The sequence below is a fragment of the Trematomus bernacchii genome, unplaced genomic scaffold (assembly GCF_902827165.1).
Source record: "Trematomus bernacchii unplaced genomic scaffold, fTreBer1.1, whole genome shotgun sequence".
Taxonomy (NCBI): Eukaryota; Metazoa; Chordata; class Actinopteri; order Perciformes; family Nototheniidae; genus Trematomus; species Trematomus bernacchii.
The window spans coordinates 7,617,351-7,630,284 of record NW_022987973.1 but is presented as its reverse complement, the minus strand read 5'-3'; the positions used below and the strand labels follow the sequence as shown (position 1 = coordinate 7,630,284).

General features: G+C 38.7%; 1 protein-coding gene across 1 annotated transcript in view; it reads left to right on the top strand.

Moving 5' to 3' along the window:
* Positions 1–10,911, top strand: part of myo1ea (myosin IEa) — a 46,131-nt gene extending 35,220 nt beyond the window's left edge. Inside the window, 11 exon segments of the mRNA XM_034116257.1 lie at positions 2,805–2,919; positions 3,007–3,176; positions 3,263–3,408; positions 5,271–5,417; positions 5,916–6,073; positions 6,474–6,563; positions 6,651–6,855; positions 7,775–7,810; positions 8,883–8,916; positions 8,918–9,053; positions 9,380–10,911. Coding sequence (XP_033972148.1) covers positions 2,805–2,919; positions 3,007–3,176; positions 3,263–3,408; positions 5,271–5,417; positions 5,916–6,073; positions 6,474–6,563; positions 6,651–6,855; positions 7,775–7,810; positions 8,883–8,916; positions 8,918–9,053; positions 9,380–9,456 — 1,314 coding nt within the window. The 3' untranslated portion in view covers positions 9,457–10,911.
* Positions 10,912–12,934: the final 2,023 nt, after the last annotated feature.

Below are 12,934 nucleotides of genomic sequence, written 5' to 3'. Positions count from 1 at the left end.
TGCACGAAGGAGCATGCACTTGCACACACACAAATGTATATTGAGGAGCTAATACACAGACATCTCAGTTTTAATTCAGGCCTTACAGCTGATTCCTCAATGCCTTTACTTATTCATTGCAGCGGGGCATGCCAAAAGTTCCCCATCCCCCACGCTGCCAGACTGAGAGTCCGAGTCATTGAGGTGTGCATGTGAAACGCAAATATCACACAGGGCGGACCGCTGAAAAGAGCTGCCAGGCTTCTCAAAACAAGCCTCTCTGTCTGATAAGACACTGACACCAGCTAATTAGTTGAATGACTGAAGCGTTTTTTCTCTCTAATGGATGTAATAAGTAAAGTTTGTTTGACGCCACGCCAGATGTTGGAGAAGAGCCCCCCCCTCCCCCCCACCCCCCCGCCTCAAAGTGGTGATGGATGAGCGGGGGTGAATTAATTTAGTGAATGATTATAATGTATTTTGCCATTTAGAACTCTGAGGTACCTTATTTGACATTTTACACGTTTGTCAATTAGTGGATCATAAATTCTGGTATTTTGTTAAACATTTGATCTCCTGCTTCTCAAAATGTGAAGCAGCTTTTTCCAGTTTTGTCTCGTTAAGCAATCATACTTTTAGACTCTCGGACAAAATAAATAATTTAAAGATGTTATTGATTGAATGGTCACACTTTAAGTGCCCCTAATTAACCAGTTGTGCATACAAACATTTATTATCGTCTCATAACACATTATAATTTAGTTTAGAACATTTATTTTCAAACCTTTTTTACATTTCCAGTATTTTTTTACATTTATGTCTTCTTTCATCATTAATCCTAATCTAGTTAAACTGCAGAATGTACCTAAGGGTGCCAATAGTAGGAGTTAGAAATATTGAACATATACAAATAAAAACACTAAAGAACACAGTATTTGCTCTCAACTACATTAGCCTATAGCTTTCAATAAATGACGGTATTGTGATTATAAATGAATAGCTCAAAAATAAAACTGTTGTAAATAACCGTAATTAATTTATAATAAAAACAATCACGCAGTTGACATTTTTGATAATAATCACCTTGCGATAAACTCATCACCTAGAAATATCAACAAAATCCCTATCAGCTGTTTGATTTGGGATTTGTCCTGGAGAGCTAAATCTCTTCTCAGGTGTAAATCATTGAAGCCTCAGTAATACCTCAGTGTCATTGTCTCAGTCAAAGAGTACAACATTTAGTTGTTTGTGGTTTGTTCCTGTCCCGCCACACTGCGCCCCGCGGCCTCGATGCCAGCCTGTTGCAGCAGTGGGCAGTATGTTAGGATGTTTAGTCTGCAGGGAGCGGGCAGAGAGAGATTACGTGTCTAAAAGCCCGTCAGGAAATGACATAAAGTGGTGAGACGGTGGTCTGTTGGCACAGCGTTAGCTCCTGCGCAGGAAGTGGTGAAATTACTTAAGAGCCCCAAAATCAAATAATATACTTGTAGGCTACTGGTAAGAGTTGTATTCATTTTTCTTTTTTTGTCAATTTATTGAACGTGTCAGAAACAAAACATACAACAATAATAATAATATATATATATCATTTTCTTTCTTGTTTTTTCTCACTCATAATAATAATTATAACAAAGCACAAAAAATAATAATACAAAAAAAAAAAAAAAAAAAAAACGGAAAAAAATAAAAATAATTCTCAAATCATTAAAGGGTAGGGTAGGTAAGTTTGAGAAACCGGCTTGAGATTGCTAGAATTTGAAAATACACAACCGGAGAAAATCTGCCACTTCCTTACAGAGCCCCTCCTCCAACACACACGAACGCGCACATGACCAATGAGGGCACGAGATAAGTTTGTGCACAGATGGAAGGCTGACAGACAGGTAGGCCATCCAGTTATTTTAGCCGGGTCGGCTAAAATGATTGGTCGTGCTTTTTACAGTACTACGGCTTCCACAGATGACATTTTTTTATGGATTTTTTGTCAAAGCACTTAAGATATTCATTGCTATCGGGATGTTAAGAGCATTCCATGGAATATAACAAAAAGTGTATCTCGAGCCGGTTTCTCAAACTTACCTACCCTACCTTTAATCATACTGACCCATATATAACAACAATATGTTGATCAATATTATACATAGATTTTGCAGTAAGCTTTATACAAATGATCAATACATTATCCTACATAAAAGCATAGGTTTACATATTTTTGAGTCAGTTTTAAAATATTTGTATAATTCCTTCTGGCCTGTAAAATAAATTCCTTCCTAGCGCAAAATAAGGTCGGAAACACACATTGGATTGTACTTTGTTGTCTTCTGACAATGAAAAGCCATTAAAAGCTAAACGTTATCAGTGACAGCAGAGGTTTGTTTTTGTGCAGCTGTACAGAGTATGGTATGTTCAGTATGTGCGTGCCATCATTCCTTTTATCCAGTGTGTTTGGGTGTGTCTGTGTTTGGGTTTGCCGTCAGGCCTCCAACCCTTTAGTTTTTAGTTCCTCAGGTAAGGAATACGTAAGTCCTCTCTCTCAAGACTCACCTTAACCGTTTGTCTTCATTATTTTATCTATTACTCTTTTACTTGTTCATTAGTGTACACTATTTTACTTTAATTTTGCTGTTTTGTGTGTCATTTTTATTTGTTGATGTTTTTTTTTGTGTGTGATTGCTCGCTTTCCTTCTTTTATTCGTTTGTGAAGCACTTTGTATAAGAAGTATTACAGAGTATAAATGATGTTTCTATTATGAAGTATAATGTTGGCAGGTAATCCTGTCTCTTATGTAATTATGTTTCATTGCTTCTCTTTGTTTGATATACAGCTCTTTCTGCTGGAGGAGACGAGGGAGCGCAAGTTTGACAGCTACGCCAGGACCATCCAGAAAGCCTGGAGGAAGTACATGGCCCGCAAGAAGTACGTCCAGATGAGGGAAGAAGGTAAGTGGAGAAACATCGCACAGTTTGATCTGTGTCTCCAAGATCCTCTGTGTCCAAATCTCACTGTCTTTCTCCGGGTTTATCTAGCTTCTGACCTGCTGCTGAACCGGAAGGAGAGGCGGCGACACAGCCTCAACAGAAACTTTGTAGGCGACTACATCGGTATGGACGACAGGCCCGAACTCCGACAGTTCCTCGGCAAGAGAGAAAAGATCGACTTTGCAGACAAAGTCACAAAATATGACCGCCGCTTCAAGGTAAGTCCCCTTCAGTCTGCTGCTTGTTCCTGTTTATAAAACTGACAAAACATTTGTTGAGATTCTCTGTTTCTGCTTTTTTTTAGGGCATTAAGAGGGACTTGATCCTGACGCCAAAGTCTGTGTACCTGATTGGAAGAGAAAAAGTGAAACAGGGTCCAGAGAAAGGACAGGTGAAGGAGGTGATGAAGAGGAGGATTGATGTGGAGAAGATCCTGGCAGTGTCTCTCAGGTACATTCCCCTGAAAACTGGGTCAAACTGGGTTGTGATATGTTAAGTATTTTTTCTCCAGTGTCAGATATCATCTCCCTGGCTACAGTTGGAAAACAGGTTCTTCAAGCTTTTCACTTTCAGAAGTATTTATCCCTTGAAGTAGTTTTGATGAATGGCTCAAGCAGGCACTAAAGAAATGTTTACTCACATGTTCCCAATACCAAACACAATCTGTAGACATAAACAGATTTGTTGCTCATTTTAGCTACGAAAGTCAACTTTAAGCACTACATCCTCACCAATTCAACTCATGTTATTTAAGTGTAAATATCCATCCATTCATCCACCAATTTTCCACTGCTTATCCGGAGTGGGGTCGTGGTGGAGGCAGTTCCAGCAGAGGGCCCCAAACTTCCCTTTCCCTGACTGAGACTAATATTAAATCACCTTATTGTCATACACTTTCTTGTAACTGAGCCATTTGTAATTGGATTTCTTTGAATGTCTCTCCAACAGGGCTTAGATCAAATATAAAAATCCAAGTGAACTACATTTTCAAACTCAATCCTACTCTGCTGTATACAGTGAAACTTGCCTATGCTTTTATTGTATACCTGCTGTCTTAATTCAAACAGTCCATGTGCATTATGGGTACTGATTATCAAACCAAAACATGCTACCATTCATGTTGAGTGTTGTAACTTCATACACAGGGCACAACATTAATACTAAAAGTGCTGAGAGCATGTTGTACAGTACAGTACATGATACCAGTAGGTCATTAGTTGTTTCCAAAACAATGGCTTCCCATCATGCAGCAGGAGGGATGCATGTAATCTGTACACATTGCGCTGCAGAAAGTCATGAATCTACTTCAAAGCCACAGTCTGGATTTCCAATCACACAAGTTCCCATGTTCCTGTAAATGTCACACATGGGACATTGAAAACATGTGGGGTCTATAAACCTGCCTCTTATGTATACGTCTGTCTGTGTGTCCCTTTGTGTGCTGACTGATCAACCACATCTCAGAGATGTTACTGCAATGCATTCACAAACATTCTCATGAAGAATGTTGACTAGTGACTACAAGGAAAAGTCATAATAAAGGAATTGAGAGACCTGTGGGACCTTGTTGATGGGAACGCTGTGTGACTAGTTTTAGAGGTATTTTAGAAATTGCAGAGATGTTGGTGCGAGCATGTGGCTTTTGAGTCAGTGGGGTAATGTGGACCAGGTGCTGAAATGAGCGAAAGCAGGAGCAGTAAAAAGGTCATCAGAGAAAAGCTCCTCCTCGGTAACAAAGTGTCCTTGTGTGGGTTACGGGCACAAGCTGTCTTCCCTCTTCAGATGTGAGACGCTTTGTGAGCTCCCTTTTGTTTCCATGCAAATGTGAAATATGAGTCTGACCCTCCATCTTAACCTCCATCAAAGCAGAACGGTTTAAAATACTCAATAGAGGGAAGATCTCCCCCAGGTGTGTCTCCCTCTCCACTCCCAGACAAAGAAGAAAGTCAATTGTCCCTTCCTGCTCCATTGCAGTAAAGATGGCAACAAGATAACAAAACAGGGATTTGTTTATCTCGTAGGGTGTATAATTGTAGTGGATGAAAACATATCGAGTATGGCTAATTAGCAGATGCTCTTTTTCAAGATGTGACGAATATTTATGTCTATGGATGTCAGTTTTTGAGTCAAGAGCCAACATCAGCCTACAAAAGAGGCTTGTTTTTAGCCGAGCAGACAGATTGACAGATGCACACACAGTCACAACCGTAAACATGATCTTGTAAAATCACGAGTGATATGATCTTTTTATGTCACAGCTGATACTAGGATTTTAAGTTTTGTATTTAAATAACTATGTTCATGTTTTTCAGCACAATGCAGGATGATTTCATGGTCGTGCACGAGCAGGAGTACGACAGCCTGCTGGACTGTGTCTTCAAGACCGAGTTCATCAGCTTACTGTCGCGCAGGTTTGAGGAGAAAACCCAGAGGAAGCTACCACTCAAGTTTAGTAACACGTAAGTAAACACAAAAGCATAAATAAAATAAATGTCAACTAAAGAGGGTTTCTAGGAACTGACATCTTCTTTGTGTTTGTTTATTCACACCTTGAGTTTAACTTAATTATGTAGGCTTTAAATCAGACTAGTGCTGAATCTTACTTGTGAATAAGTCAGCGTTTCACTTAAATCTTGAACCAGGGTTAGACTCAAAACTCAGAAAATAAACTCTGACATTTAACATCCTTTCTGGGAGGTAAAAGTATTTTTGTACAAATCTGTGGTGTGTCATCATCAATCAATGATCCACTAGTCGGCTTTTTAAAATTTAAATATGAGCTATTGTATATATATTCTATCCTGATGTACCTCAATGTTCAGAACAATATGAAGCCTGCATCAGAAAAGAATAATCACATAACAAAATGTAAAACTTAAAATAATGTCCTAATAATGCAGTCACTGGAAATTGAAGGATAGCTTAAACTTTTCACAACTGTGTTGTTTGTCCCTCAGACTGGAGATGAAGTTGAAGAAGGAGAACTGGGGCTTCCTGAGCGGGGGCGGCTCCCGGCAGGTCTTGTTTGTCGGGGGTCAGGGAGACATGCCTGTCCTGAATTCTTCCAGCAAATCTCTGCAGGTCAGCATCGGCCCGGGACTTCCAAAGAACACACGTGAGTATTACTGTAACAGACATGAATTACCTGATCTCACTATGAGCTGTGATATCCTTTACCTGAAGTGTGGACTAAGGTCACTCAATGAACTGGAGTCACGAACCTAACATGGTCAGAAAAATTAACCAAGATCTCTAACTCCAATGACTCATCCTTGGATATAAGCCCTAAAACCTCATACACTTGTGAGCAGTTGGTCTCGGCAAAGTATTTGAAGACAGCAGAGACATCCTAGTGTTTCGAATAAAAACCTAAAGAAGTATTCAACCTATATATTCAACCGTACTATAAATCTGTAAATGTTCACATGGAAAAAGCATAACTTTACCCGTGAATTTTAAAACCATTTCAACACAGCCTTTTTTTATCTCTCGTTCTTCATCTCTTTTGTCCTCAGGCCCCACCAGGAAGACCTTCTCTCAGGTCCGCTCCAGTGCATCCAGAGCTCACCAGCACACCCCCTCGAGGGCCGCACCGGGGCCTCCAGGTACACGTTCACAATAACCAGGTCACAGGGTTTGAACATTTTCCTCTTACACCCATGTGATCTCTAAAACAATCTCTTTTTTTGTAGTTGCTCAACAGAATGGTGGCCATAAAAACAGTAACCATGCAGCCAATCAGAGGAACTCGCAGCACCACGGCCAGCGGCATCCTGCGCCCGGCAACCCAACACGGCCCTTCCTGCCTAGCAACGGCAGCCAGCTGAAGGAGAGAGGAGGCAGCCAGCAGCCGCCCAACCTCGACTGTCTGAAAGTCCCCGATCAAGGAGCTGCAGGGTGAGGAACTCGCACCAACACAGTCAATTAAAACACATCAAAGTACATACAGGAGTAGACAATATCAAAGTCATAAAGGCAGATCACATGTCACAAACAAAGACTTGCCGGAGGAGTTATTCATTAATAATAATAATAGCTTGGATTTATATAGCGCCTTTCATGAGACCCAAGGTCGCTTCAATTGATATCAGTCAACACTTCATACTGAATAGGTTCATCGTTATCCATTTTAGTTTTATCCTGGTAAATCGTTATTGTCGGTTTGGTGCACAGATTGTCCTCATTTCTCACTTTGCCATATTCAATAAAAGTTCACAGTTTTGTCTGCAGGTAAATGGCTTCTTTGGAGCTGTTTTTTAAAATTATTTTAAGAAAGATTCTTCATATTTACATATTTAACAGAATCACATGTTAGTGTCTTTGTTCACATCTTACTGCCTAGAAATAGAATATCTCAGAGTCACCATCCAAAAAGAAATAAAAGGGTGTAATTGAGGTAATAAAATCCAGTTTTCTGCACAATAACTGAGTTGCTTAGCTCTTAGGTGTTGCAGTTTAAACTTTGGCCTGAAAAGTGTTAATGAGTCTTTTCTATTTCCATTACCATGAATTTGACAAGTATGACTCACACATTTAAGTACTGAGACCCCTTTAACAGCTGACATATGCTACTAATTATTATTATTTAGCTTCATTGGACTTATGGCATTTAGTTCACACTTAAAGGCCTCTCCCATTATGTACCTACATTCCTGTTTCTGCTCTGTATAAATATATGTATTCACACATTTAGGCAGTGTGATGCAATGTCACATGCACACACACTTTTTATATGCCAAAGGTACCTTGGATACACACTCGTACCCCTTGTTCTTATTGAAAATTGCCATAATTTGGATGATTTATTCTTTTTTAGCAATGGAGACAGACGACCAACTTCCAATGGAGGAATGTGAGTTTAAGAGTTTGCAGTGTTTGGGTGGTGGTTTAGGACGAGAGAAGCTTTCAGCAGCAGGACATGTTGATGCTTCTCCTCTTGTACGTTTTGTCTTGTAACCGTGAAAAAGGAAAAGTTCAAACTCACTAAAGGAGCTGTAGTTTGCAACTAATATTTTTGTTTCTCTGCTGCTTCTGAATTTCATTGATGACAAATGGGTATTCTTAGCAAGTCATGTTAATATGATAGATCTTTCATTTGTGCAATGAAAGATCATTCTTTTAATGAAGGAATCCCTGCTGTGCACCACTTATGATGCCCAATTTTAAATCAACGATCTATTTTTATTAAAGAGATGAACAACACTTTTTGATGTACTGTTCCTTAAAGAGAAGCTTAAATATTGTACTCAGTAAATGCATATATTGCATTTGTATAAACTACCTTGCCACTTCATCTATTCTGAATGGTTTGATCCAGAGTTGGTTGTACAGTTGAGTTAATTTGGCATTGAGTTGAAAACTAATTTGAAAACAGAATATACAACCATGAATGAATAAAGCCAAGAAACAGAAAACACCAATTTAAACAACTCCTGACTTTGGATCAACTCTCTCTGCTCTTAAATGCTTCCTGAAACGTTTTTGTTTTGTTTTTCTTGGTTCATTGTAAAACCTAAAGTGTGTCCTCAATCACCATCTTGTGGCTGATTTGTGAACAGCAACAGCTTGTTAAATTAAATCAGGAAGTATTATCCACACTAACATATACCGTACTTGTCCAGAGAATATGACAATTAAATAACACCTTTGTTTTTAAGCTTGAACGCAATGTGGTTCTGACAGCCGTGCAAAAATCGAATTCGTATCTAAATGTTGTACGTAACAAGATGGTGATTATGCAAACGTAGTATTTTTGTGAAGTCCTATAAGAGTGATATCTCATAAAACCACCTCACCTACAAACAGCTGCTTCTGACTGAGCTTCACAGCCTACAGCAGCACAGTCCTCTGAACGCACTGTATCTCCCTCCTGCTCATGTTGACAGTCGTGTGGCTTCCCTCTTTTCTTTCTCATGATGTCTCAGGGCCCACAGACCCTCAGTCAGCAGGCCTGCTCCGGGGGGGGGGACGACCCAAACCTGCCCCCAAACCCAAACCGCAGGTGCCCCAGTGCAAAGCTCTGTACGCCTACGACGCTCAGGACACAGACGAGCTCAGCTTCAACGCTGACGACCTCATCGACATCATCAAAGAGGGTAAGATGGCTTAAACGTTTTGTGGAGATCTCAGTCAAATGTTTAAGATTCAAGTTGTATTGTCATATGCACAAAGCTTCAGTGTAGAAATGGCAATGAAATTCTTCTGACCTGAGCTCCTCCAACAATGCAACATATATAATAAAATGCAAAAATAGAAAATAAAAAGTAGTGTAAAAAGTCTATATACAATAGAATATGGGATGTGTACAAGAACAGAATATTAAATTAAATAATGTAAATTAAGACAAAATTAAATACGGTTTATTGCTGTGATAATTGTTAGCTTGATATGGGAAACTAATGTATTCATCTTTGTTGTTTAGATGCTTCCGGGTGGTGGATAGGACGACTTCGTGCAAAGCAGGGTCTTTTCCCCAACAACTACGTCACAAAGGTCTAGGAGCTGCAGGTTTACAGCTCGAGGAGGAGAGTTTGTTCTCCGCTGACCCTCTCAGATGACGGGACGGAGTTCACGGTCAGAGAGAGAAGCACTGCGAGACTCACTGAGGAGAAAAACGTCTTCCTCTGCTGCCTTCTCACAAATGAATGTAACTCCCGGTTACACCACCAGACCAAAAGACCAGCTTGAAATGAGGCTCTGCTTTTAAAGACAAGAAGACTGTGTGGGGTCTGTTTTCCTCCACAGTCCCTCTGAGTACTGATCAAAACTATTTATTGTATTTATAGCTTTCTGTGTTCTCCTTACTGTCATTTATATCTTGCTGAGGATTTGAGCTCCAACTATTTTTGAAGCGTTGGAATGAAGTATGCTTAATCTGTGGGACCAGGCTGTAATTTTTACTCTCAGATGAAGGTTTGATTGCGGAGAGGTGATCGTCTCGGTGGCAAAACGGAAGCTGCTGCTGCTTTACTAGGAATATTTATTTTGGTGCAAAACTGTAACTACTTACAGGGAACGGCTTTTCAGAAAATCATCACACTGTGTTTTTAATGATTTTTAATTCCAAAGCAATAACACTTTTAATGTTTTTCGTTCCGCAAATTCATTTAGAAGGCCATACCCCCGGAGAACCGGCTACATCTTACATTTTTAGTTGTTTTTTCTATTACACCAGTATATTTTAGACACAGTAGATGTATACTGACCCCTGAGCATGCGGTCTGTGGTGTATTAGCACTTTATTGGTACAGGTACTACCTTGGACACAGACATCTTCACTTGTTTCTGCCACAGCTGGTAAGTCTATGAAGGACGGGTTACAAAGCGAGCAATAAGCTGAGTTTCTGACAAGAATCATTTGTTTACATGAAATGATAAAAACAGGCATTTTGGATCTGATTCTGTATATGTGTTCATATTTTAGAAGTACGCCTGTTGTTGGTTAGATTTTAAATTAATTGTTTTGTATTTTCTCTGAAGGATCTTAGTATTCTGAATTTCCTCTGCTTTTGATACTCACAGGGCTGCTTTATTTACAGTTCAGCTTCACATAATGGTTATCACAAATAGGGTGAATGGATTTTTGTTTGTGCAAAAGGTTTTTTTAGGTGAAAGGAATGTGTTGACATTTTTCCATGGCACTACAAAGAGTTCATTTTTGCTCTGCTTTACTGTTTCTGCACATCTTTGCACTGCTGTTGCATTACTTACACATTCCTATGTATTTTTTTAATCAAATAACCACATTATGCTCTTGTCAGTAAAAAAAAACAAAAAACAGCTGGGACTTCTGTTATAGATTTTATGCATCATGAAATAGTTTGATCTGGGATGGTTGAAAACATCCTTGTGCAATACAAAACAGTAGATGCATCTTTTAATAAAGCATGTAATGTTGTATATTTAACTGCTTTGTTTTGTTTTATTATCAGAAATAAACATTGATCAACTGGATGTTTATGCTTATTATCATATTACTATACTCACCTGCCATCAGGACTGCTGGCCGAGGTTTTAAAATACTGAAATCTGTTGTTAAGGCTACTCACAGACCAGATCCCTCAAAACATCAGTTGTTTCGTGCCAAGCTTTTGCTAATCTGGTTTTATTTCCACATGTATTAGATTAATTTCATTGTTAAAATAATATATATAATATATAGTTTTGGTAAATGTCATTGTTAACTAGAAACAGTGCCAGAGTTTTCTTACATGATTGGTCAGAAACCTTTTTAAACCTTTTCAGGTTCTGGTGTGAAAAAAAAAATCACTAAAAGTACTGAATTGTGTTTTATTTATGATTAATTTCTAATTAATTTCCTTTTTTTTATATGAAATGTAAAAACCAAAACAATAATATCATAGACATTGTAGGTCACTAAACCCCCAATGAAAAAATATGACATCTTATTGACATTAAACACTTCTTAATGGAAGGCATTTTGATATTCCCCAGTGGTAAAAAACAGGTAAACAGTAATCAACTGATTTGAAGGACACTGGCCTTTCATTGCTATAATTAAAATCATTTAACACCTGTGATATTTCTGATAAGAGAAGTCTGTCTGATGTTTGCACCCGTCTGCAGCTCCATCTACCAGATCATTGGATTTTTATCTGTGGCAAGTACAGGTAGAGAAACCTTAAAGGTCACCTATTATGCAAAATCCACTTTTTCATGTCTTTTATACATAAACATGTGTCCCCTCTGTGTGAAGAGATTCTGAAAGTTTCAGGAAAAAAGATTCACTCACTTTTTGTCCTGAACCATTTATATAAAAACCTGTCTGAAAACGAGCTGATCAGATTTTGGCCACTTTATGTCATAACGATTTGATGGCTTGTGTAACCATTAGCCAATCACCAACCAAGGTACCCCCCCCCCACCTTATCGCCTGAATCTCCTCCTAGAGCACCATTGTGTTCTTTTTAACCAAATATCTCTCAGAGGGGGGTGGGGAGTGGCTCCTTATTTTCATCTAAAGTAACAGACAGAGAATCAGCACTTTTGAAACAGGGCTGAAACAGAGGGGGTTATGGGATGCTGCAATGCATGATCTGTTTGGTATTTGGAGTCAAACACTTCAGAGACATGTTTGTATATATCTGAGACCTATAATAAAGTCATGAAAAACAGAATAATAGGGGACCTTTAACATTATAATTCCTCAGGCTTTATTTGTGTGTCTAGGCTGTATTTTGATGTTACTTCATTAATTGTCACATCCTTTATCCCTGACTTGAAGCAGAGTACTCAAAGTATATGTTGTGCTTCACTGGGAGTTGTATCTCCATCTTGTGGGTGCAGCAGGTACTGCTCTTTAAACTCCAGCTTTCATTTCCTCAGTCAGACTCCTAAGATCATTCTTCTCTTTGAACATCAGGGCTGGACTGTGGATGTGTATCGGCATGTCAACTTAAAACGACCTCATTGGGCCCATTTATGATTCAGTCCTGAACTATACGTCTATTTCCAGTGATAAGAGTGCTTCCGATTAAATGAAACAATTGAACTGTTGTCTTTGACCTTAATTAGATTTTATGCGATCAATCAGTTTTGTTGTGGCTACATATTTTCTTTTTATCAGCCATACTGTAAATCACAAGAGGAAAACAGATGAGCCGTTTTAAGGCCTACAAATGTATAGATATTTAAAGGGGGATTGTATTAATTGTTTGGAGGGTATAACTGGCATCCCCAATCAATTAGCAAAACAAACAGAAGTTCAATAGAAGCACCATGCACAAATAAAACTAGAGTATGTTATTTATTGTAAGTGATAAAAAGTAATTCTATTTTTAATATAGATTTTGGATTACCCTATGATCGACACGAGATTCACAGCCTCCAGGATGAATGGAAGGAGTTGCAAGATGATCGACCCCAAAAGCATTTCAAAACAAAGAAAGGTTCCTAATAGTTGTGCTTTTTTAAATACTTAATTATGGATACAAAAAAATCTTCTTCAGGACTGTGA